Consider the following 24452-nt stretch of genomic DNA (forward strand, 5'->3'; position numbering starts at 1 on the left):
TTTGATAGATGACATTTGTATATCAATATAAAAAAAATATTATAATTCTAAATACTCGCTAATCCGTCTGAATTTTCAAAATATTAAACCAGACTCTACTTTATAATAAATAATAAGAAAAATAAATGAACTTGCAAAAAAAAGTTGAATGATGTGTTGTGATGTTAATTCATTGCTTATTTTTGGGCAGTTAAGTGCCTAATAGTAATAGAACATACAACATGCAAATGAGTTGTCATGTTTATTTTACTCGGAATATTTTGGATCAATATATAAAATTTATATAGTTGTAATTTTATCATATGTTGCAATTGATATCATATATTTTCGAGTAGCACCCTTAAAAAACTGCAAGGGGTGTGTGTCCCCAACACGCCCATGGCAACGGCCCTGCCCGACCTATGGGTTGTGCAGGTGAACCAAATAATAAATTATTAATATATTAATTATAATTCAGTAACTTGTATACATGCTGTATACAAGTTACAACTTCTATACAGCATTTACATAAATTTTTACTCAAAATTATTCATGCCCCTTTTAATTTTTGTTATTTTTCATTTTTGTGATGAAAAATATCACACTTTTTTCAAGTTTAATTATTAATTATATGTACCAACAAGTGAAAGAATGATGTCAATACACAATTCAAGGAACTTTTGATTTCATGGATATTTTATTGATGGAAAAAAATGTGATCTTCAAAATTATTCATACCCGTGACAATAATGTGAATGAAAATGTATCTAACGTGTTTATATTTGTTTTAAAGATCTTCCAAGATATTTTAATAGAATAAATACCTCTTCTGATGACCAAATGTTAAACAAGGTAAGAAATCGTATCTTTCCAGAAGAGTTTACATATTGTGATATTCATATCGTCACACTCAATTTTTGGTCATCATGGTCAATATGAAGGACCTCAGTGAGGACCTGCTTCAGCGTCTTGTTTACGCCTACAGTCAAGACAAAGGTTACAAGGCCATTCCAAAGTAGTATGATGTTCCTTTAGCGACCGTCCAGAGCTTAATTAGCAAGCACAGGAGGTTCAAGTCTATTAAATACATCAGCGGGCATGGAAGGAAGCGTAAAGTGTCCCCCAAACTTTCCAGAAAATTATGCCGAGAGGTTAAAAAGAACCCCAAGATGACAGTTAAGACTCTAATCGAAACATTTGACTAGGCAGGAACGAATGTGTCTCGGTGTACCATCGAGTGAGTCTTGCACAGATGAGGTCTTCATGAACATATGCCACGGAAGACACCAATGTGCAGGAAAAAACATATAAACGCTCACGTGGCCTCTGCTAGAGGTCATCTGAAGCAAGATCCCAGCTTTGGGTTCTTGCCGTCTTGAGATGTGGATGTTCAGTATGTCTGGAGGAAGAAAGGAGAAGCATACACGACGAAAAACGCTGTCACCACTATGAAACATGGTGGTGGTTGCATAATGCTTTGCTTCCAGTGGCACAGGGAACCTTGTCATAGTCCAAGGAATCATGAAGAAGGAGGATTACATCAAGATCAATGATGAAAAGTTGAAGGAGTCTAGTGAAAAACTCCAACTTTACCACTAGTACGTACCAGCAGGGTAGTGATCCAAAACATAATACTGAGGTGGTGAAGAAATGGATCAAAGATAACAATATCAACATTTTAGTATGGTCGAGTCAAAGTTCAGACTTGAATCCTATCGAGACTTGAAAACAATAGTTGTGTCTAGGAAACAGACCAACCTAACCCAGCTCAAGGCCTTTGCTATGGAAGAGTGGCCAACATTCCACTGGACACATGCAGGAAGCTTGTGGAATCGTACAAAAATCGTCTAGAAGCAGTAATGAAAAACAAAGTCTATTGACTATTAAAACATATACGGGGATAGGGTATGAATAAATAGGAACATAGTATTTTTTTAGTTATCCATCAATAAAATGCCCATGAAATCAAAAGTTCCTTGAATTGTGTATAGTTTTCATTCATCACTTCTTGGTCACATATAATTCATAAAAAAACTTGATAAAAACGCATTAGTTCTATCTCAAAAATTAACAGGGTATGAATAATTTTGAGGACAAGTGTACATAATATATGAAATAAAAAAAAAAGACAGAAAATCTGTTAAATTTCTATTTTTCTAATTATTCGTTTATAATTTCGTTAATGTTTATTTTTCACATATATACAATATACATACTACTACCAACAAGACGCAATAACATTCTTATTCATTTATTAGCATTTCAATTGAAAATGAAAGTGAAGTTCCTTTACTTGACAAACGCTATAATGTTTTCTTCGGTGGAATCCCTGACTCTTCCTCTCCAATGCCGGGATCAATAGCAAACAATGCTCCCTTTATCGGATGCATCCGTGATGTCGTTATGGATAATAATTTATATCATTTCAACGACTTAGAGTTCCATACTGGAATGTTACTTGGTGAATGCGTTATTGAAAGTGGTAATGATTTATATTTTATGATTTTTTTGATAATCCATTCTTTGAATGATTGAATTTATTATTTCTCTGTTAGCTCCGAGTAAAATAGTTGAAACTGAAAAGGTTGAACCTGAGACGGACGAGATTATAAAAGAAAAATCAACAGCAACATTGGATAATGCATCAAGTGAGTAGTTTTGAAAAATTTCATCACTGAACGTAAAGAAATTTCACCCTCTATTTAAATCGACATTGCTGCTGAAATATACCTTTATTTAAAAAAAAATCCAATACTCTTTGTAGATGAGACAACAATGATTTACGCTACAAATAAATTCATTAAGTGTCAAAACAATTTGAAAAATCGGAGTTGTTCCTTTTCAAACAAAACTCTTAAGTAATGTGGCTATTTAACCTTTAAATGGCATTATCTCGGAATTTGATGATCCCCTATAAAATATAAAGACATAATTTCAAATCAACCTTAAATTTTGCAAGATAATTTATTTTTTTATGTGTATTACTCATTTTTTTCATACTAAAAATTTGGCACAAACCTATAAAAAGTGTAAAATAACTTTCTTATCAAAAAAATCTCGAATAACATATTTGATTCGAAAAAACTAATGACATATTCATGAACAATGTGTCAAGTACTGCTAGAATAGATTATGGAACTGTAAAGATCTTTTTCATGGTTACTTGTTTAATTTTTATTTTTCTAAACAGCTGATTTAAATGAAAATGAGGATGACGAGGAGGACGAGGCTGGAATGGATTCAGATATGGATTGGGGATTTAAAGAATCTATTCCAGAGGAGCCTCCACTGACTTTTGGAGAATGTGCTTTGCCTATATCTTCCTCAATAGATACGAATCTCACCATTAGATCGGGAATGCGCTTTGGAACAAAGAAAGAGTCCTACTTGGAGTTTAATCGTAAACTTAAGATTAAGAAGCGGTCCGAGTTTAAAATTGATCTACGAACGACAAAGGAAAATGGAGTTATTCTCTATACTGCCAATGAGCGAAATATTGATTTTATTGCCTTGTTTATGAAGAAGGGCAAAATTGTGTATGGTTTTAATTGTGGCTCTGGTTCAACTTACATTCAAACAAATGACATGTTTAATGACGGTCGATGGCATCATGTTGAATTTAAACGTCATGGAAATAGAGGAAAGCTCTATGTGAATGGTCTTTTGATGGGCGAAAAGATATCAGAGGGAGATACTCAAAACTTGGATGTAATTCCAGAACTTTTCCTGGGCGGTATCAAACAAGAACTCAGAGAAGAGTTGCCTGTACAAAGAAACTTAATGAGGGTTACAACTGGATTTGTGGGATGTCTTAGAGAATTTATTCACAGGCGAAAACGAATCGGAAAATGGAGTAAGAATAACAGTAATGGCGTGATTGCTTGCTCTGATATGGTTGAGCAAGGAAGTTTCTTTGGATCCAAGGGAGGGCATATTCTTGTTCAACCTAGGTATCGTGTTGGAATGGACTTTGATATTAACATGGACATTAAGCCTCGAAATATCTCTGGTATACTCTTAGCTATCCAGGGTAGGAAGGACTATCTCATTCTCCAGATGATTGACGGAGCAATACAATTCACCGCAGATAATGGAAGAGGGCCTATTTTTAGTAGCTTTAAACCCAAAACAACTTTCAGTCTCTGTGATGGAAAGTGGCATCGTATTCAAGGTACAAATATCAATCTCAGCATTAATTATGTAATTAATATAATTATTTCATTACCAAATTTCTAGCTGTAAAAGCGAAAAACGTTGTCACAGTCTCTGTCGATGGAATATTTTCTCCAGCAGCCATCGGAGTTCCTGGAGTATCATCTACGGACACTAACCACGGTTTATATATAGGTGGACATCCCAAGAAGAGAAGACTAAGAGGTCTTTCAACGCAGCATGACTACGTAGGATGTATGAGGAATATTGTTATTGAGAGCAAACCATTGGAAATTGAGCCAGAAATGACGAGTGGAGATATCAGTCTCAATTCCTGTTCATTAATTTAAAAAAACACAATTTCATTATTGAAATTACAACAAGTGCCTTTATGATATGTGACAAAAGTAATAATAATAAAGACAGGGTAAAAACTCATTTGTATATTTGATTAATTCATCCTAAATTTCATAAAAAGTGTACATAAATGTCTTTAACTTTTCTTTTGTTGTTGACTTTTTGGTAATACCAATTACGTTAACGGGTCATGTATTTCTATATTGCCTTGTCATTTCCCTCTTATGTCCAATAATATTGGCAGTACTATGTCTCGGAGCAAATCCTATTGCAAAAAATAACAAGAAATTATTTCTTATTCATTCTTTGAAAAGATTAGGTAAGACTATGCAATGATTACTATATATATAGTTGTCATTGGATTATACTTGTCTAGTTTCATTTTCCCATCATATAGGAGTCAATAGCAGGTTAGGTCACTAATGAAGCAATTAACCATTGTTATAATTTTTATAATGGTAATATTAAGTCAATAATTATGAAACCATTAAAATTTGAAATCAAATATGGGTCATTAGGGATCCTAACATAAAAAAAGATAAGGTTAAGAAAAATTTTCATTTAAAAAAAAAATATAATCGGAACATTGTATATAAGACTCTCTGAACCTTCTCTACTCTCTTTTTGTTATACTTAGCAACCGTAGAATAGAGTTGTACCGTTTTTTAAAGGAACTTCTGTTCTTTTTCCATAAAAAAAACAACAACATAATATGGGAATATAATTCCGAGTGTTTATTTAAATGAAGAAGAGATCATGAGACCTTAGAAGGAAGATTATATAGTTTTACTTTAAACTATGAGTGTATTTTCGAGATTTCGTTCGATAAGATCATTTACATATATATACCAGATAATTAAATGTAGGAGCCTTTTGAGATCTTTCTAAATTTATTGCCAAATATTTGAAAAGTAAATTTGACGTTATTAATTAGTAATTAACTTAAAATTAATTTTGGCTTACGTGTGTATTTCAAAAAATATTATATATATATATCATGCCAGTGTAAATATAATACGGACGCATGTGAGTGCAGTTGGTTTTTCACTCCCTCCGTGGACTCAACCGGCGTGCTTACGAGGTCATATTTCCGTCTGTTAGGCGTGTGGGAAAAGGGAATTGCGCTTTAGCGGGTTTTTTTCCTTCTTTAAGGCTCTTTGGTTTATTATAAATATTTTTTAATGATGGAATGGTTGCCTCTCTCATCTTAAAGGAATTAAAGGCAGTCAACACCCAACGGCCTTGGGGCACAAAAGTGTCTTGAAAAAAATCATTGGTTTTCTTTAGTTGAATTTAGTGTGGTGCACCATGAGCATATAATTATCTTTTTATTTCTAATAGAAAAAAAGAAGAAAAAAAACAACAACTAGTAATCAAATTTGTTCATAAAAATGACTGTGCTTCAGTGTATTTTGTTGGTTATTATTTTATCCTTTTCTGGGATTTCCTTCTCTCAAAAAATAGATTTCGAGTGTCCTAAGCCTAATGGAATTTTTGAACATCCTGAACAATGTGATCGGTACTTTAAGTGCAGAAATGGGGCCCTAACTCGGAAACTCTGCGAGGATGGACTCGTCTTTGATCCAGATAAGGTTACATCCGAGGATCCTTGTGATCATAAACAAAACACGAAACACAAGTGTAGAGGAAAGCCTAAATTACAAAAACCTAAACCAGGGGACGGTTACTGTCCAAGGCAGAATGGAGTATACCCGAGTCCTAATCCTTCTGAGTGTGAAAAGTTTTATTCTTGTCTCAAGGGAGTGGGATCCCTTCAAGTCTGCGCTAACGGACTTCATTTCGATCCTGATTTGGGGACCTGTGTCTGGGCAAGAGAGTCTGGGCGCAAAGGTTGTTCCTCTGAGAATAGTCCTGCTGAACCTAAGCATCAGCAACGAAGGAAAAATCATCAACCCACAGATTCTAATGATAGTAGGAAAGGAGAGTCTCTTTCGAACGGTTTCAGTTGCCCTGGAGGAAAATTAGGAATTCACCCAGCTCTTCCGCATCCTACATCCTGTAGGCTTTACTACGTTTGTCTCAATGGAATTAAACCCAATGAGGCTGGTTGTGTATCAGGTCTCGTTTTTAATAGTGAAACAGCTAAATGTGATAAGCCTGAAAATGTTCCTGGCTGTGAGGATACTTACAAACCCAAGAGAAATTCACAACCCCCTCCTCAAATAAATAGAAACAGTCCATTAAGATCTTCACAGAATGGAAGGGGTGGAAATAGAGGTGGAAGAGGAGAAGATAATGGAGATATCGACGTTCAACAATTCGCCAAGTTCATTGAACTCCTCACTAATCCCAAGGTGCAAAGTATATTGAAACCAGAATTTGCTGATGCGCTTGGGATTATTACAGAAGGTGGTCTGCCTTCTCGTCCAAATAAAGGTCGACGTAACAAGAGGCCTAATGGAAAGTCCTCTAGACCCTCTTATCCCGAGGAAGAAGAAAATGCGCCACAAGAAGAAGAAGAAAATTTACCTCAAGAAGAAGAAGAAAGATTACAATCGAATTTCCGTGAAATCCCTTCTCACCGACGAAACAAGTATACATCTCGTTTTATTCCTCGAGTTATCCCTGTAGGTAATTTGGAAAACATTAGTCCGGTTGCTTTTGAGCATATTAATCCTAAAATATTGGAGAAAGACGGAGATGTGCAGGAGAATATTATTATTGAAGAGATTACGGAGGCACCTCATCCACAAACAACGACAAGAGCAACGACTAAGGCTAATGGGCCCTCAGATAGATCCGGAAATCGTCGTTTCAAATTTAGAAATAGGCGTCCAGGATCAAGACGCTCAAAATTTAGACCTACTAAAAGTACAACTGAAATACCTGAGATCACGTCTCATAAAACTTCAACAAATCCTAGTTTTTCATCTTTTCCTAGATCATTTCAAGATGATGATAATGATCGTCATTTAGAAGAGCTTGGAGAAGAGATGATAAAGAGTCTCCTTGCCTCCAAAGCTTCGTCATCCTTCTCTAGTGGAAGAAGGGGAAGCAAACAGCCTGATTTGAGTGATCTTTTATCTGAAGAAGAGAGTGAAGAGTTTAAAAGTGACTTTGACGACTTCATCAAACAGTTCACAAATCGTAAAACTAATGAAGGAAAAAAAAGATTAAGATCTCGTGGAAGACCCCGGGGATTTCCTAAGCCTCCACCCACCACTACAAGAACAACCACTATCACAACAACGACTACTGCTACTACCACGACAACGACGACTACTACTACCACAGCAACCACGACTACCACCACCACAACAACGACGACAACTACAACTACAACTACAAGAACATCAACAACTCCTCGTCGGTTCTTTTCTACTCGTCCACAAAGACCACCAATTCAAAACTTTTTATCACCAACACATAAACCCAGACCAACAGAAAATACTCCTGAGACACCTAGATTTATTGCTCAACCAGCAGTACCTCATTCCCCTTCTAATTCTCGACGTCCCCTATTGAAACTGAAATAAGAATTCCTCCTGGTGCAGAAAACGACGAAGGTCCATTTGAGTATGTTTATTACTATGAGTACGAGTATGTTGATGATGATGAATCTTCAAAGAACATTCCAAATCGTGGTCGTATTCCTCCTCCTGCCATTGTTTTTGAAGCTACAACAACAAGAACCACTACAGCTCCTCAAACAATTTCAGTTCCAAATAGATCATCCAAGCCAACAGCTCGTCCTAACATACCTTTACCACCAAAAACCATTCGACCTCCTCTTCGACCAAGAACAACTACATCGAAAACTCGCTTTCCTAATTTTGAACCTAGTGTGGAAACAACTACTCCAGCATCATTTCAACGACCTACAACAATAGTAACAACTTCCATTCCCATTACCACGACCACAACAAGAATAACTTCACGAGTCCCTAGAACTACAACCACAACTCTTAGTATACCTCCAAGTGCTGCTCCTACACTATCGAGCAGTCCTCCACCCACAAGATCTCGTTTCTCTCACAGAACAAAAGCACCCTCATTTCAAACAACGAGATCAAGGTTTTCTCATCAGAAGACATCAAATGAGAATCCTCAACTTCGACATAGACAGACTTATCATCGCCAACGGATAAGAGATCAAGAGTCTGTAGAAGCCCCAAGAGAGAAAAACTTACGGCAAAGGGTTGTTCATGAAAGACCATCACAAACTTTAAGCACCACTTCTCCAAAAAGACTACGATCACGTCATCGATTCAGAGGAGGAGCAGATAGGACAGAAGAAAAAAATCAAGAAGAAGTAGGACAACCAAGTCGAACAACACCACAGCAGAGACCACCACGCATTGAATCAACTTCTCCAAGACCTGTAGTTGAAGAGGTCCGTGAAGAAGTTCCAAAATTTGTTAAGCCCACACTTCCTCCTCAATCTTCCAGGATGACACCTTTTACAGCCTTTAGAAACTTTCCTCAGTTCCCGAGAGGGGATAAAAAGGAGGTTTCACCTCCCCCTCATCGGAATTTTGCTCAATTCTCAAGAGATGGGCATATCCAAGAAGTACCTCCTGAATCTGCTCCGCAAAGGAACTTTGCTCAATTTGTAAAAAATGAGCCCACCGATGAAGTACCTTCCCAACCTCCTTTTCAACGGAACTTTGCTCATTTCTCAAGAGATGAGCACAAGCAGGAAGTACCTTCACCGTCATCTGTTTCTCAACGGAACTTTGGTCAATTTTCAAGAGATGAGCAAACTCTGGAAGTACCTCAACCATTTGCTCCTCAACAGAACTTTGCTCAATTTTCAAGAGATGAGCACAACCAGGAAATACATACTCCGTTATCTACTCCTGAACGAAACTTTGCTCAATTCTCAAGAGAAGAGCACAACCAGGAAGTACCTCCTCCGTCAGATGCTCCTGAACGAAACTTTGCTCAATTCTCAAGAGATGAGCACAACCAGGAAGTACTTCCTCTGTCGTCTGCTCCTACACAGAATTTTGCTCAATTCTCGGGGGATGAAACAGAGAAGGAAGTACCCCATCCTTCTGCCCCTCATCGAAACTTTGCTCAATTTTCAAGAGTAGAGGAAGAACATCCTCGGGAAATCCCTCCAAAGCGTAACTTTCAATCCTTCCAATCTGCTCCTTCAGCTTTTACAGCAATTCCACATTTACCAGTAGATGTAACAGTAAACAGACCCAATAATGTTCAACAACCCCAACTCTTACACACAGGAAAGCATCAAGGCTTTGACGTGAGCAGCACAGTTGTCCATGATCCAAATTCACAGTCCACATCATTTTTCAACATTCAACGACCTCAATTTCAACATTCACCGCCCTTAGATCAACCTCCTAGAGGCTTCTCCTCAAATCCCCGATTCCAAACAAGACCTAGTCCTGTGGAACAACCCCGTTCCTTTGGTCCTTTTCCTTCTGAAACAACAAATCAAGGATTTTTTACGTTTTTAGCGGATGAACCCAATATTGGCTTTCGAAGGGAAGGTAGTGGTAGATCCTTTCGTACAGAAAGGGATTCCCAATTTGAGTTTCCTGAGGCAGAGTTTGGAGGTTTTGTTCCTGTGAACGGAGGAGTTAGAGATAAACGAAATCCAAACTCAGGAGGGCTATCATCAACACACGTTTCACCACGCTTAGGTCAAGATCCAAGTTCAGAAGGACTACATTCCATTCTCAAACGAGCTCTGTCTCAAATGTTTTCATAAAAGGATAAAAAGAACTCTAACGTTTAACTCTTTTAAGTAAAAAAAGTCTTAAAAGAAGTAATATTCATATAATTAATTGATTAATAGAGAAACAAAACAATATTTCATTCAGGAAGAAATTTTTATATATATTTATAAATATATATATAATAAAAATGATAAAAAAATATTAAAATACTGTGATATTTCTGTGAGTGTGTATGACTTTGACAAGCAAGAAAACAAAAAAATTATTTGCATTGTTTCATTTTTTTTTTATTATCCATAATCTTTTTTTCTTTTCATAGTATAAAAAAAGTGTTTGTATGTGAATTCAAAAAAAATATTGAAATCTTGTATATTATTTCAATATATAAGTTAGAAATGTCCTTTTGTAATTTTACAAAAAAAAAAAAAAAAAAAAAAAAAAAAAAAAAAAATTGAAAACATCGTTCATCATTTCCATGTCACAAATCGTCTATATCTATCTACGAGTATATATACCCCCATATGTGAGTATATATGTTATTTCCTTATTTTAATTTGCCATAAATACATTTTTTTGCCTTATTTTATAAGAAAAGAAAAAATATACAGAGAGAAACTTTCAGAGTCGTTTCATTTATATATGCGGTACTACAACATAAAACCAATCTATCGAAGAAAATATGAAAAAAATGTTTCTTCTTATTTTTATAATTTATACAATAATAATGAATAGTGTTGTGTCGGTCCTTATTTAAGACTGAATATTGCTGTCTTGTCCAGTTCAGTCTCAATCTGTTCCATTTCAGTCCTAAACCCATTAAAGTTTGGTCCTAGATTACATCACGCAAATATTATATTTTTTATAAGGTCGGGGAAAAATGGCAAGATTCTTTTAAACTGATATAATATCTATCACCTATATAAGATATAATAAGAAAAAAGAAAAATTAGCAAACATGACGTTGGTTCCAATGGAAGGAGTGCTAATCACTTAATTATTCGTTATTATTTACAATATCATTAGACACGATGGACTATTCATATTGGACAAGATTCCCAAGATTTTCTTGAATAATTTTTAATTTATGGAAATATTGAATAACATAACGTACACACAAAGAAAAGTAAGCACTAAACTGAGTTTTTTAAGACTTTGATGCTTTATAACTATTTCAGAATTCTGGAATGAAGAATTAAAGACCATATCGATGGATTTCAATGTAAATACACTAATGAATAGATCTTTGGACAGTGAGAGTAGTCAACAAAAATCTTACGTCTTTACTACATACTTATATATTTATAAGTATTTAATTGTAATAAGTGTAAATTGTAGTAAATTAATCAATTATCAAATATATTATCATGCTAAACAATTAAGATTAAATAAAAATATAAAATTCAATCAATGAAGCACATAAATAAATACATATTTGCATTACACCATTATTTACAATTGATCAATAAAAAATAATTTTAATTGTTAATGTCATTAAATATGCTTTACAATTGTCAAGGATATATTATTAAGCTTCAATGAATGCTGAAATAATTTTTCTAATATACAGTTTCTTCCAGTCGTAAGTATTTAATGTAATTCGTAATTTATTTATTGAATATTGATGTTAAGATTCAGGGGAATCCGCAAAATTATATTTTTGACCAATGACCTTTTTTTTGAATAAAATAAATGATAAAATTACTTAATGAACCTTAAAAAAAAAAGAAAAAAAAAGATCCTTAGATTGATTTTGGGGGTCTAATTTTTTTCTTCTATATAATAATGATTATGTGGACGCCCTTGAGATTCTAAATCTTCACGAGAATTATATTTAAATATCATGACAAGTGATTTTCTAATTCAGAAAAGGATTCCCGACTCACTACCTTTTGAAATATATTAAACAAAATTCATATTTTCCAATATAAGTCTACTAAAGTTATAAGATCACTGCTAATTAATTAGCATATTTATCACGTAAGAGTTCCCATGAACTATTTATGTATATTCTATATTCTTAGGTAATAAGAGAGTTGAATATATTTTGTGGCATTGCTGATAAAGATATCTACAAAAGAGGATCACATTAAATTCATGTTCCAGGATCGTCTTCTACTTTTTTCAATGACAGAAAAGATTCCAAATAATGGTCACTAGAATTACAGTACAGGCTTATAAATGGATTCAGTACCATAGATATGAGTTGTTTGTTTGTTATGTGCATCAATGACACTTAAGGACTCAAATCAATTAAAGATTTTTGTAAGAATATTAAAACAAGAAATAGAGTAGAATTAGGAAAGGGGTTTTAAAAGAAGAGCTGTGTATGAAAGATGGCAAGTCTCTTTGTTGCTCAATGTCCATTTTATTCCAGTATGATTAATCTTAAGTTCTTATGAAGTATACAATGATTCCATAAAAGATCTAGAGCGTCGAACCAATGGATGATGAAGTAACAGATTTGGACGTTAAAGGAAATCTGCACAATGACTTACACTTGCATTAAATGAGATGACATCATTCGAGAAAGGCACAGGAACCTTATCTTAAGAGATGAGATCCCTGAGCATCTTGGATATCTCAATGTCATAAAATATATTAATTCAATGGAATTATAAATGGACTCAGATCCATTAATCCGTATGTTCCGCGGAAAAAATCAATCCAAACCATTCTGATTGTCTTAGAAGTAATTAATTTGATTACTAAAGTTTATCTAACGAACACTTTTCACAAAAAAGTACTAAATCATTTATGGAACGATATAGTTCAACGGAGAATCTGCTCGGGAGAATTTATTCTTTTGAACTTATTGTGCGTAGGTTTGCACCCCAGTCGTTCTTAGAGAAGGATAATACATACATACCTAATGTAAATGTTTATGAACTTCTAAGAAGAATCCTAGGTCAGATGGAGTAATTGTAATACTATATATTTACTTATACTTAATCATATCAACTCCATCTGACGAATAAAAGGAACATTAATAAATAAAAAGAATCATTTCAATTCTTCCTCCTTCACCCAATGAAGTAGTTTGAATGTTGCTTTCATATTATTGGTATAAGTCAACATTAGAGTATTAAAATTACTCCATTTGAACTAGGAATTGTAATAATGTATATTTTCATTTCTAGAAACGAATGTGAATCTAACTTGAGCCCATTGTGTTAAAGATGTATTGCTACAAAGTTGAAATATTTTTGTATATTTAAGGAAAATCAATAGTAATGTAAAAATTTTGTTGATCAATTTTCTTCACTGGTTACATTTATACTTTCGCAAATATACTCCCCAGATTACTTTTATGTTATAGCTTACCACAATTTATTAAAAGCTCTGACATTATAAAGATGGATAGATTATAATTATTATATTAAATGTCAGTGTTACATAACTTGATATTTCAATCGTTAATATATTATGTGAGCAAAAACTGGTTTATTTCAAATAACTACATATTATTATTTGGCTTACATTTGTACCTTACGTTGGATCATTCAAGTTAACTATGACTAAAAAGAAAGGTGTCCCGAGATGTAATAAAATAACTTACTTTGGCAAATTTCAAGGTAACTCAGGTTATTTCTGGCGTAGTTTAAAGCATTTTAATATTTATAGAAATGATATTTCAAGGTCAAAATTGCTTATTGTTAGACCTCTTGTTATGCCCCAGTTATGATTTTGTGAGCTCAAAAATTGTTCTCTATATTTTTGTTTTATCATACAAAAATATATGCACCTTTCTTTTATAATTTAAGGTTTATAAGATCTGCTCAAAGATTTGTAGTTTTTATGTTGTATACAAAATAATTATATTCCTTCGTTTTTTATTTAAAAACTATCACTTTAACTAGGGTTAAATTTTGCTATGTTCTATTTGATGACACAGGGAGATTGCAAATCATGAAGCACATCTAAGAGCTCTTAAAATATTAAAAACAAGCTATATACCATTTTTGACTTATAGCATGATATTTGAGAAGGTACAAGAGATCTAATAAGACCAATCCAAAAATGACCTGAGATACACTAAAATTTGTCAGTCAGTTATTTGATTGTTTTTAGCAGAATAGATGTAAGTTTAAAAAAATATTAACCCAGAAAGGGGATAGTTTAATACATATATATACAACATCCGTCATATTTTTTATAACAACTATGTTTTATAAGTGTTTCTACCCTATTTGATTGTGCTCTGACATGATTGATGCATTAATCTTTTTTGTTTTTAATAAAAAAAAAACTGAAGTGTAACTTGCAAATTCACGAAATAGAAAAACAACAAGCCGTTGATTAATTATTGATCTCTGGGGTCATAATTTTTTTTTTGGTTTATTTGTCTTGATACTTAGAACTAATTTAAGAGATACAAATGTTGATTGTTTAAGCTTTTATGGGCCTATTTCATGTGTAAATAGGATATGGTATACTTAATACTGTCTATAAGATTGTTTTTCAACAATATATAGTAGAATTAACATATTTATGTTTAAGCAAAAATTATATTTTATTCAAAATTAGTATGATATATATATAATATTTTATTTGTCTATATTATCTACTTATGTAAGACTGAATGCTTATGTGACAAGCTATTAACATCGTTTATTAATCTATTATTATATTTATTGATACGAAAAAACAACCTTTCATTAAAGTAGACATGATTTACCGAAATTCTCCCACGATCCCGAGATCAAAAAAAAAAATTGTCTAATATGACAATCCCTATTTCAATTATGTAGATAAGGGGATTTGTAGCCTACATATATTCATAGTCGATGCTAATTCGTGTGCAACATAGATTTTTTGTACACGAATGCCAAGGACGCTTCAACAATCATCGAGAAAATAAACATTGTTCATATTGTTATTATTATGTGAATATATATAATCGTGTCTAAAAACAAACTCCTAGTATTGTACACTTTCAAAATCCACGTCATAAACAATAGAAGGTTAAAGCATTTGATATTATTATAAATTACTATTATTTTTTTGCCAGTACATTTTATAATTTTTTTTTTTTTTTAAAATGTGAAATTTAATACGAGGTAATTATCAGTATAATGAATATACTTACTCATTATTAGGGATTAAGCCAAAAGGAAACATACAATGTAACCCATGAACCATTCAATTCATATATCTACATAATATATTTATCTCTATGTATACATTAGCCTGTTTCAGAATTGCAATGACAATCAAATTTAAGATGAAGGACAACATTTACTCATTATTTGGGTAAATTTAAGCTAAGGTAGATAAGTAATATTTATAAGAAGTTGATATGGACAGAGTGCATTCGATTCAAGATTTTGAATTGGGAGATATGAAACCAATATTTACATATGTGTTCTTTAGTGTTATTCTTATTTATTTGGTACCATCCAAATACTATCAGTCCTTGGAGCCAGTTTCAGTCCATCAGACTTTCTGTCTAAAACGGATTCAAATAGAAGAAATAAAGTCGAGTGACATCATCAAGGACCGGACTTGATCAGTTTTAGGACTTATGTACAGGCCTAAACTGCACCGGACCGAGGATAAACTGAGTGGGACTGCAGTCTTCAGTTCTAAATAAGTACAACACTAGTGTTTTTGAACCATTCATATATCCCGGCTTATGAACGGAACGGATTTTTTTTTTAACGTTGAACTCTGAAAATGAGATTTAAGCGTTCTGTTCCAATAGTACTTAGAAAAAATTCGAGAAATCAAAGTTTATATTTTTTTTAACATTATTAAGATCGTATTTAAAAAACTGATAAGGCAAAGACGAACGCTTGGAAGACCTATTTAGTGACAGTGGCTCAGGGGGGGGGGCTGAGAGGGCACTTTTTGAAGGAGCTTATCGAATATGAAGGTTTCTAGTGGTGCTGAACCTTAAACTAGAACATATGAACTTGACCAATTCAATAATTCTCCATCATTGGGCTGAGGCTCCTAATTTGGCCGTTAGTGTAAGTAAATGGGCAACTAAAAATGATAAATTCTGCTCTGTCGCATTATTGTTCTACTGGAATACATAGTTTCCTTCTGGATAGTTGGACTTCGCCCAGGGGAAAACCACCTCCTTGACGATGTCTTGGTATTACTTGAACCCAATTTTCAGGCCTTTCAGGAACCAATACGGGGGCATCAGACGGGAAGAGGATACCTCTTTATTGGTTCACGATTTCCAGCATAGTAGCAGAGACTCGGAACTTAGTTTCGTTAACTGTCAGAACTTCATTGACCCCATGGCGAAGTAGTGGCCATTCCAGGGGGTTCTCGACTTGTACACGGTCCAGTTTTTCCTGTCTTTTTGCTGTGTTGGACGCAAATCCAATTGGCTATACCTTGTCTTTTGGCTTTCATCCCGACAATGAATTAACAAATTTTTGTCATTTGTGGCCCATTTCAAGGCTAATATTCATCGAATTATTGTGTCATAAAATCTTGAAAATTAGTTCTCAAATACAGCCTCACTGACACTATCCAAATGAAAGTTGCGATTTTTGTCATACAGTGTATATGGTACTACTACCTTATGATGAGAATCTGGAACGGAACGGAACAGAAAAAATATCATAACGATCAACACTGAATGAAGAAATAAAATTAAACGGGACACTAAAATAGAAGAATACTTACAAGCCTGTATATATCCTATATATGTTATAAAATTACAACTATCCAGTTTCAACTAGAGCTTTTATTCAATTTAAAATTTTCTTTATCAGTTAACAAATAAATAAAACAAGGGACAGCTCGTGCAATAACGTTGGACGTTTACCGACCACTGAATTCTATGTGAAATTCTATTCAGATATCTATAAAATATGAATAATACATTTTTAGTTAAATCTTTTACAAGATTTTCCATTTTAATAATAATCGGTCAGCAAATAAAATAAATATGATTGACTCAAGAACATCTCAATGTCTTCTTCATATCTCACAATGTTAAAATCTTTAAATCCAATCCGCTCTGTTTGATATCAAAATTAAATAAATAGTATTTATCTACAAACATTACCTAGGTTTGACCCAAATAATGAGAAAATTCCGTTCTTCATTTAAAATCTCATTGGGAATGTAGTTTTGAAACAGTCTAATGTAGATATATAAAGCTTAACAGATACATTGTACACACATGGGTCAAGATCCGCTTAATGACCTCTAGATAATACCATCACCACAAAAATGTAATAATACAATAGCATATCTTTGTATGTAGTGGTATAAAACCTTTTTTTGTGATTTATTCACCTCCCTTCAATGATTTTCCCTTTCTTCCCCCTATGTCATCTTCAATATTACAATGATTGTAAAAGTAAAGATATTACTGTAAAATGGGAGTCATTACAGACACTTAACTATATTACTGACGCATTGCTCATGCAATAGGACGCTATTGCTTTAAAAAATAATACCAAATTTTGTATCATTTATGAAAAAGAATATTTTTTTTTGCTTCAGTTTGCACAATAAGGCATCAAAATCTCCTATATATATATATATTAAGTCAACTCTCAATTTTTCTAGTACTCTGATTCGTGTTATTGATGTTGATTGGTTGATCTCGAATTAGTTCTTGTGAAAGCTATAACGCTCCTATGGTCTTGAAAAGATTTTTTTGTCCACGTTGAATTTTTTTTTCAACGTTAGGTGTCTCTTTATTTGAGATACAATAGATGAAGTTACTCTATCATTTCCCTACGTAACGCCTATGCCATTTTTCCCCCTTGTAAAATTCCACTTCTTAATAAAACATGAGCAAAAGAAAAAATATATATTATCCCCGATGTTGTGTGACAGTGTGGAGCTTGTTGTTTAAAAATTACGATTGGTCAGAAATTTTTTGACAGCGCCCTCTATGCAAAAATCATACGTATATGTCATTTTTTATTAAATAATATTATGTTCCAGAGAGTTTCATTATTTTGCTTCAAAATGGCACCAGTCTATGTTGTTTTGTTTACAAACGAATATTATAAGTAAACAACGCTCATGTTCCATTCAATTAAAAAGGTGAGTTCATGGAAACTGTGTTGTTAGCCATAGAATAATATTCATGGCACTCTCATTGCAACTATTAAACAAAAACATACTCCCATAGTATCTTAATTTGAAAAAATTGATTGATCGTTTTTTCCGCTTGGTTTATAGCTTTGGTTTTTGCTAAGCTGTGAACAATTCCTATTAAACTATTTAAGGAATAATTATTTCAAGGTTGATAAGAATTTGCCTTAATACCAAATGATTTTTCATTTTTGTTTTCTTTATCATTTTGGGAGGAAAGATTAAGAGATGAAATTTCATTTTGATTGGTGTTCTGATTTCTGAACTGGTTAAGTTTGAATTAGCTCTTGTTAAAAACAGTGCAAATATCCCTACTATTTTTAATTAATAAAGTCCAACAGGGGAAAATAATCACGGTGTCGGTTAACTATCAGTTAGGTCCCTTTTCCTTGTTTCTTTATGTTATCCATTCGTTGACTTTAACAACACATTAATCACGTGATTAATAACTATTTATGTTTTTTACGTTTGTACAATGTATGAATGTACAATACTAAGTACAAATTATGTTTTTGTTATTTGATAACTATGTCACAATGAAATCGAGTGTACTGAAGTGCATAATTGCTGTGAACGTTAAAAATTACTGTGCTCTGCATGCATTTCGAACAATGTATACTTAGGACACTAAATAAATGACTGGATCATTTACATATTATGTACATTGTAGGTACATATTTTGGACCCAGGGGAAAAAGTATAACAAGTCAATCTTTGTTAATAATGATATTTCTAGCTCACACTGAATAACTATGAAGTGTACACACTTTTTAGAAATTTATTGAATCATCATATCTTATTATGATCATTTTTAGTTGGGTGTTTTTTAGTGCTGAAAGGGTCCGTTAAAAAAACACTATATACCAACTTTATGCTTGTGGGAGCACAAGGACCCCTTAAAGAAGTCCCTCAAGGTTGGGGTCCTTTGGAATGATCTTTAACCTTCAGCACAACATAACACCGTCTAAATCCATTTTTTTTGCTTCAAAATATTTACAAGACCTTTAACACTCAAAAATATTTAAAAATCACTTTCCTTTTTGCCTATAATTTGGAACATAATAGTAAATAATTATCTATATTTGACAAATGATGTAATTAAATATTCAATACTTCTTATCAAAACCATAGAACATAAATGTAATGTACATAGTTATGAATACGTTTATTTAGAATACTTCAATCACCAATATCGCAAAATAATACTATTACACATCTTTAACTTATATCAAGACCTTCGATATGATGGTGAAGTTAGCTGTGGAAATGAAGTGACTGGGTTGTATGTAGTACGTAAAATATAATTAAATTTGCTAGCCATATATATATGTCATGTTGTCCTTGAAATATCTATCAAACAAATATAAGTACAACAATATCCTGCTTAGTCCAAATTCAATTAATCTAGGATTTATTATGGTTCGATATTTCATTTTATGACCCTTTAAATAATAAAATCCACTATGTATGTATTTGCGAAAGAAATCAAATATTAGTTCGAAACACTTCAAGTAAAGTAAGATTGAAAAACATGTATTTTTTGACATTCTGTCAGGAGCTTTTTTAGTCACAAAAAGCGTATGATGAAAATCGACTTTAACCTTATAAGATCATACATAAGACCATACATCAGCATGAAGAGTCATTCAATTACTCAATTTCAAACCAAACCCAATATCTTCGATTTTGATCTATAAACAAAAACGATCATAAACATTTTTGTTCTGAGAAAAGCACAAAGATTCTAACTTGAAAAAATTAAAAAGATCGTACAACACATTGACCTAGTGGGCGTTAAAAGGATAAATAAAATTAAAATTAAACACAAAGATAGGTAAAAAAAATGCAAAAAATTTGCGTATATAGTTTGTACACGACACCAAAGAAAAAAATTCACTTGGTTAATACAAAATAAGATCCAAAAATTGATGAATTTCAAAATAATAATCCCTTTTCACCTAAAAGTGATATCGATCAGGCCGAGAGTCCTCTTTTTTGGCAATCAAAACGTGGCCTTCTTTAAATAGAATGAATAAAAGGGAGGTAAGTACGTCATACATTCATAGGGAGGCCCATGAAAAATAACTACCGAATCATCTTGGAGGTGATTGGTGTTGTTATGCGGGCATAAATTAAAACCCGTGCCGAACAGTAATTAGTAATGCCATACTACAAAGTTTCCGCGAATGCCATCATAGGTAACGAATTAATTTAAATATGTACAATATTGTAACAAAAGTCATTCTTAAGTCATTAATTTAAAAAAAAAAGAAAAAAATTGGATGCGTGCTGCTTATATTTATAACTTATTTTGACATTGAACATTCAACTAATAGTAATAAGAGATAAAGAAAGGAGAAGAAACAAGAGAGGACACGATCCTTTATATACATATAAATATAGGGGGAGACCGTGAATAGTTGCAACACTTTTAGCTTTTAGCTCAAATATTCAAAGTTGATTACGCTTATATCAATTTTTTCCACACTGACAATGATTGAGTCTCAACAAAATTATATCAACTGATCAAAAAATAAAAAATGTCGATTGACATACCCAGACATACAAATTTAATTCGTTTCTGGACGGAGCTCGTAATTCAAAGCAATTTATTCTAATAGAAAAAACTTTAAAAAGATGCGCATGAAGCAGCCCTTGTGACTCGTCACCAACTCTCGTATTTAAGAAATGTTATTAGCAATTTATCTCAAAATCCAGCTCGTATCTCAAAAAACTCATATGCTGGGCCACTCGTATCTCAAGGTATTACTATAATTCAAATGATATCCCTTACAACAAAAACTGACTTGAATTATTACAAAATAATTATCCTTAAAAAAACTACTTTTATCCATCAAATAGAGCGTTCATTCAATATTTCGAAGCAAATTTGACAAAAATATTGATTTTAGCTACACTAATATGCATTATATCATACAGTTAAGATGTTTATTTTGTGGCTATAGCTTTTTTGATATATGAGAAAAAAGGCCTGTTGCAATGAAGGTCTATAGTCTATATACAATAAGTTCTGCACGGTAGAAAAGAGAACTGCAATTTCTAGACCTATTACTATATAATGACGTCACCGGTGTATGAAGCTGGGAATATATTTTTAATTTTTAGTATTATTAGGATACAAATTGTCTTAAATGTATTTATATCAACAAAATAATATTTGGCTTCATGCATTATTTATCATATTTAGCACGAGTTCATTAAAAATATATTCCCAACTTCATGCCTTAGTGACGTTTTTAAATATACTTTTTAATTTTCCATTGTTGAGACCTTGTTATTAAATTTGTATAAAATATTACCTCAACGCGTGTCAAAACTTTTTTATTATTGGCAATCTCAAAAGGGTTTTTATTTTTAAAAGCTGCTATCATTATGCCCTTAATTCTTAAAGAGAGGATATTCAAGTATAAAATAATCACTGTTGCGTGTGCTCAGAGACATTCCTGCATATGCCCTTACTATGTAGATAGAGAGTGGGATCTGTGTGTATTTCCTTTCCTTATAACTGTTTCTAGCCAATCTAATAAAACGTCATGACAGCTTAGCTGCTCTTCTCCCAAATATTTTTCAATTTTTTTTACGATTACATATTTCGGTTGCTTTTATTTTTATATACCAACCTCCTGCAGATACCCCTGTCCTCAGGGGGCTTGGTTTTAAAATTGTCATGTTTGGAAAAAAAATTCAAAAATCCACAACTATTAACAAAAAATTAATTTTTTTGGGAAACAATTTCAAAAATTCAGAGATGTTCACAAAAAAGGAAATTTTTTTTTCTAAAATCAAATTAAAATATAATTTTTTTTTTTCAAAATTAAATATTAGATTTTTCGTAGAAAAATTTCAAAAATCCAAAGCTATTCGCAGACAATTAAATTTCTTGGAAAAAATATTGAAAAATAAAAAAAAAATGCTCCAGCCCTCCCCCAGTGGACGCCCCTGCAGTAAATCATATTTTATTCAACTCTACTTGTTTTGTAGGCCTTGATGCAACTGTTCTCGTCTCCCCTTCATTTTTTTTTATTGTTATTATTAAAAGACTTTATGCTTTTGTTGCTAAATACTTATGTACATTGGAGGAGTAAGAGTATAATTTAATGCTTTGTAAAGGTCATGGAGGTACATATATACATGGCTTGAGTCTATAGAGAAAAAAAAGAAGAAGAAGATATAATAGAAGAATGTCAGAAGTCCTAAGATGTTTTTGGTCGTATTAATACATATTATAATCTGCATAACTCGTTATTGATGTTCCTTCCACGACGAAATACAACTAAATAAAAAGTCCTTCAACTAAAAGTACAATTTTATCATTATTACCATAACCAGTTTAAATATTAAATACACTGTGCGGGAGCAAAATTGTGCAATTTTAATAATTATAGAAACAGTGTACACTTAGTAATTAGTAGTACTTTTTATTCAAAAACACTTTTGACAAAAAATGAAGAGCATCATCACTCAATGTAACCACCCTTGGAAACAATCACATTCTTAACACGAAAACGAACCCGGCGCTGGTATTCTGAATATATTCCTTGCATATTACGTGCTCCATTTCGCCGTCATTAAACTTGTAAAAATTACAATGAGAAGTCTTAACAACCTTGTTCTCCAAAACGCTCAATACCCAACAGTCCAGCGGATTGAGATCAGATGAGGATGGCATCAACTTTTATCCTGTGCTTGAATATTTATGGATGAAATTTCTAGTCATCAGACAGTACCATGGAAAAACTCATGACCTGATAAGCTGAATGGTTTGTTCTGAAAGTTTCCTGGACCTTTTTGGATGATCTAACAAACAAACTGTCTTTTCAGTGGTTTATGATCTGGTCCACAGCTATAGGTTAGTCCATGCTCGAGAAAGTTTCAGTGCCCACAAGATAAGGAACACTTTCTCTGCACTTATTTTTCATCTGATTCCAAAAAATCTAAATAAAGTAGTAAAAAAAGATATTTTGTCAGCTGATTGTATTTTGTTTTTGTTTTATCCTTTAGATTATACTAGAATCAAATAAAAAATTACTCGCCGCACTCTGTATATAAATATTCCATCTTTTATAAAGTCAATAAGGATGGCAAGACTAAAAAGAGAAGCGATGATGGCAATGGTTCAAGAATACAAACGGTGTCGTCTTCCTGATGGTCATTTGTTGTTCATTTTACATTGTAATACGGTTTCAGAAGAAGTTCTTAACAAAGGTATGTATTATAACTGTATTTTTTTAAAAACATATTAGTCCTTAGGATTTGTTAACCTTCTTCATTTCCCCTTAATAATAAAATAATCTTAAAAAAACAACAAAATTGAGTCAGACTCCTCCTAAACCATTAGGTAATTATTTTCAGACGTCATTTATGATGAATGAGTTAAAAACAATAAGGTCGGGGGAAAAAAAAAATCATGTGACGTCAGCATTGTTGATGTGGGCCATGTTCTATAAAAATAATACACCGTTTTTTTATTTTATAAAATTTTTTTATTACATCTTTTTACAATCTTATTTCAATATTGTAGATACGAATTAACTATTGCAATAGAAAGAATAAGATATTTTTCTCCAACTGTCATACTTTTCTTGTTCTAAATCGATAAAATTTTTTTTTTTTAGAAATATTTTGTTCGCCCATTAAAAAAGAAAAGAAGTTGATTTTTCTTATATTTTTTTCAAATTTTTGTCCCTTGGTCCCCATGATGTTCTCCCCCGAAGTGTTTAAATACTCCTTACTTTTACTTGGATTCATATATTTTTGTAAAATTGTTATATTTTTCACAAAAACAAGATTATTTGTAAAAACCTATCCATTTCATAGGGATTTTGAGTACCATCTACGTTGATTTAATTCATTTTTAATTTTTTATCCTTGCCATCAAGTTGTATTAAAAAGAGGTGTAACATCTTTTTTATTCTTAAAGCCAATGGTGGAGTTTTATCAAGATTTCACGGAAATTTATTTTTAATATTTTTGATTACATTTTCATTTTTTTCATGCATATATCAAGTCAGTTAGTCAAAGACACTTTTCTCTCTATTTTCAATGCCAGTTCGTCGTTATATGTGGATAAAAGATATGAAGTCCAACTAATCACTATATCTTTCTACGTAATATTTGAATTCCTTGTTTTTTCATGTCCTTACAACGGAAATAATAAGATCAGCAACTTACTCAGAAACCTTCATAACCTTTTTATATAACGTG

At 32.5% G+C, this 24452-nt stretch overlaps 2 protein-coding genes across 2 annotated transcripts in view; both read left to right on the forward strand.

Annotated features, from left to right (window-relative positions):
- The window catches only part of LanA (laminin subunit alpha), a 28109-nt gene extending 23540 nt beyond the window's left edge, over positions 1-4569 (forward strand). Inside the window, exons 26-29 of the mRNA XM_040712710.2 lie at positions 2238-2461; positions 2535-2627; positions 3170-4150; positions 4216-4569. Of these exons, the coding sequence (XP_040568644.1) occupies positions 2238-2461; positions 2535-2627; positions 3170-4150; positions 4216-4481 (1564 nt within the window). The 3' untranslated portion in view covers positions 4482-4569. The remainder of the gene's footprint in view (positions 1-2237; positions 2462-2534; positions 2628-3169; positions 4151-4215) is intronic.
- Positions 4570-5879: 1310 nt separating this feature from the next.
- LOC121119135 (uncharacterized) lies at positions 5880-8375 on the forward strand. The gene has a single exon (XM_040713771.2). The coding sequence runs from the start codon at positions 5880-5882 to the stop codon at positions 7983-7985; it is 2106 nt and encodes a 701-aa protein (XP_040569705.1). The 3' UTR covers positions 7986-8375.
- Positions 8376-24452: the final 16077 nt, after the last annotated feature.

This window comes from Lepeophtheirus salmonis, chromosome 5 (assembly GCF_016086655.4).
Source record: "Lepeophtheirus salmonis chromosome 5, UVic_Lsal_1.4, whole genome shotgun sequence".
NCBI classification, from domain to species: Eukaryota; Metazoa; Arthropoda; class Copepoda; order Siphonostomatoida; family Caligidae; genus Lepeophtheirus; species Lepeophtheirus salmonis.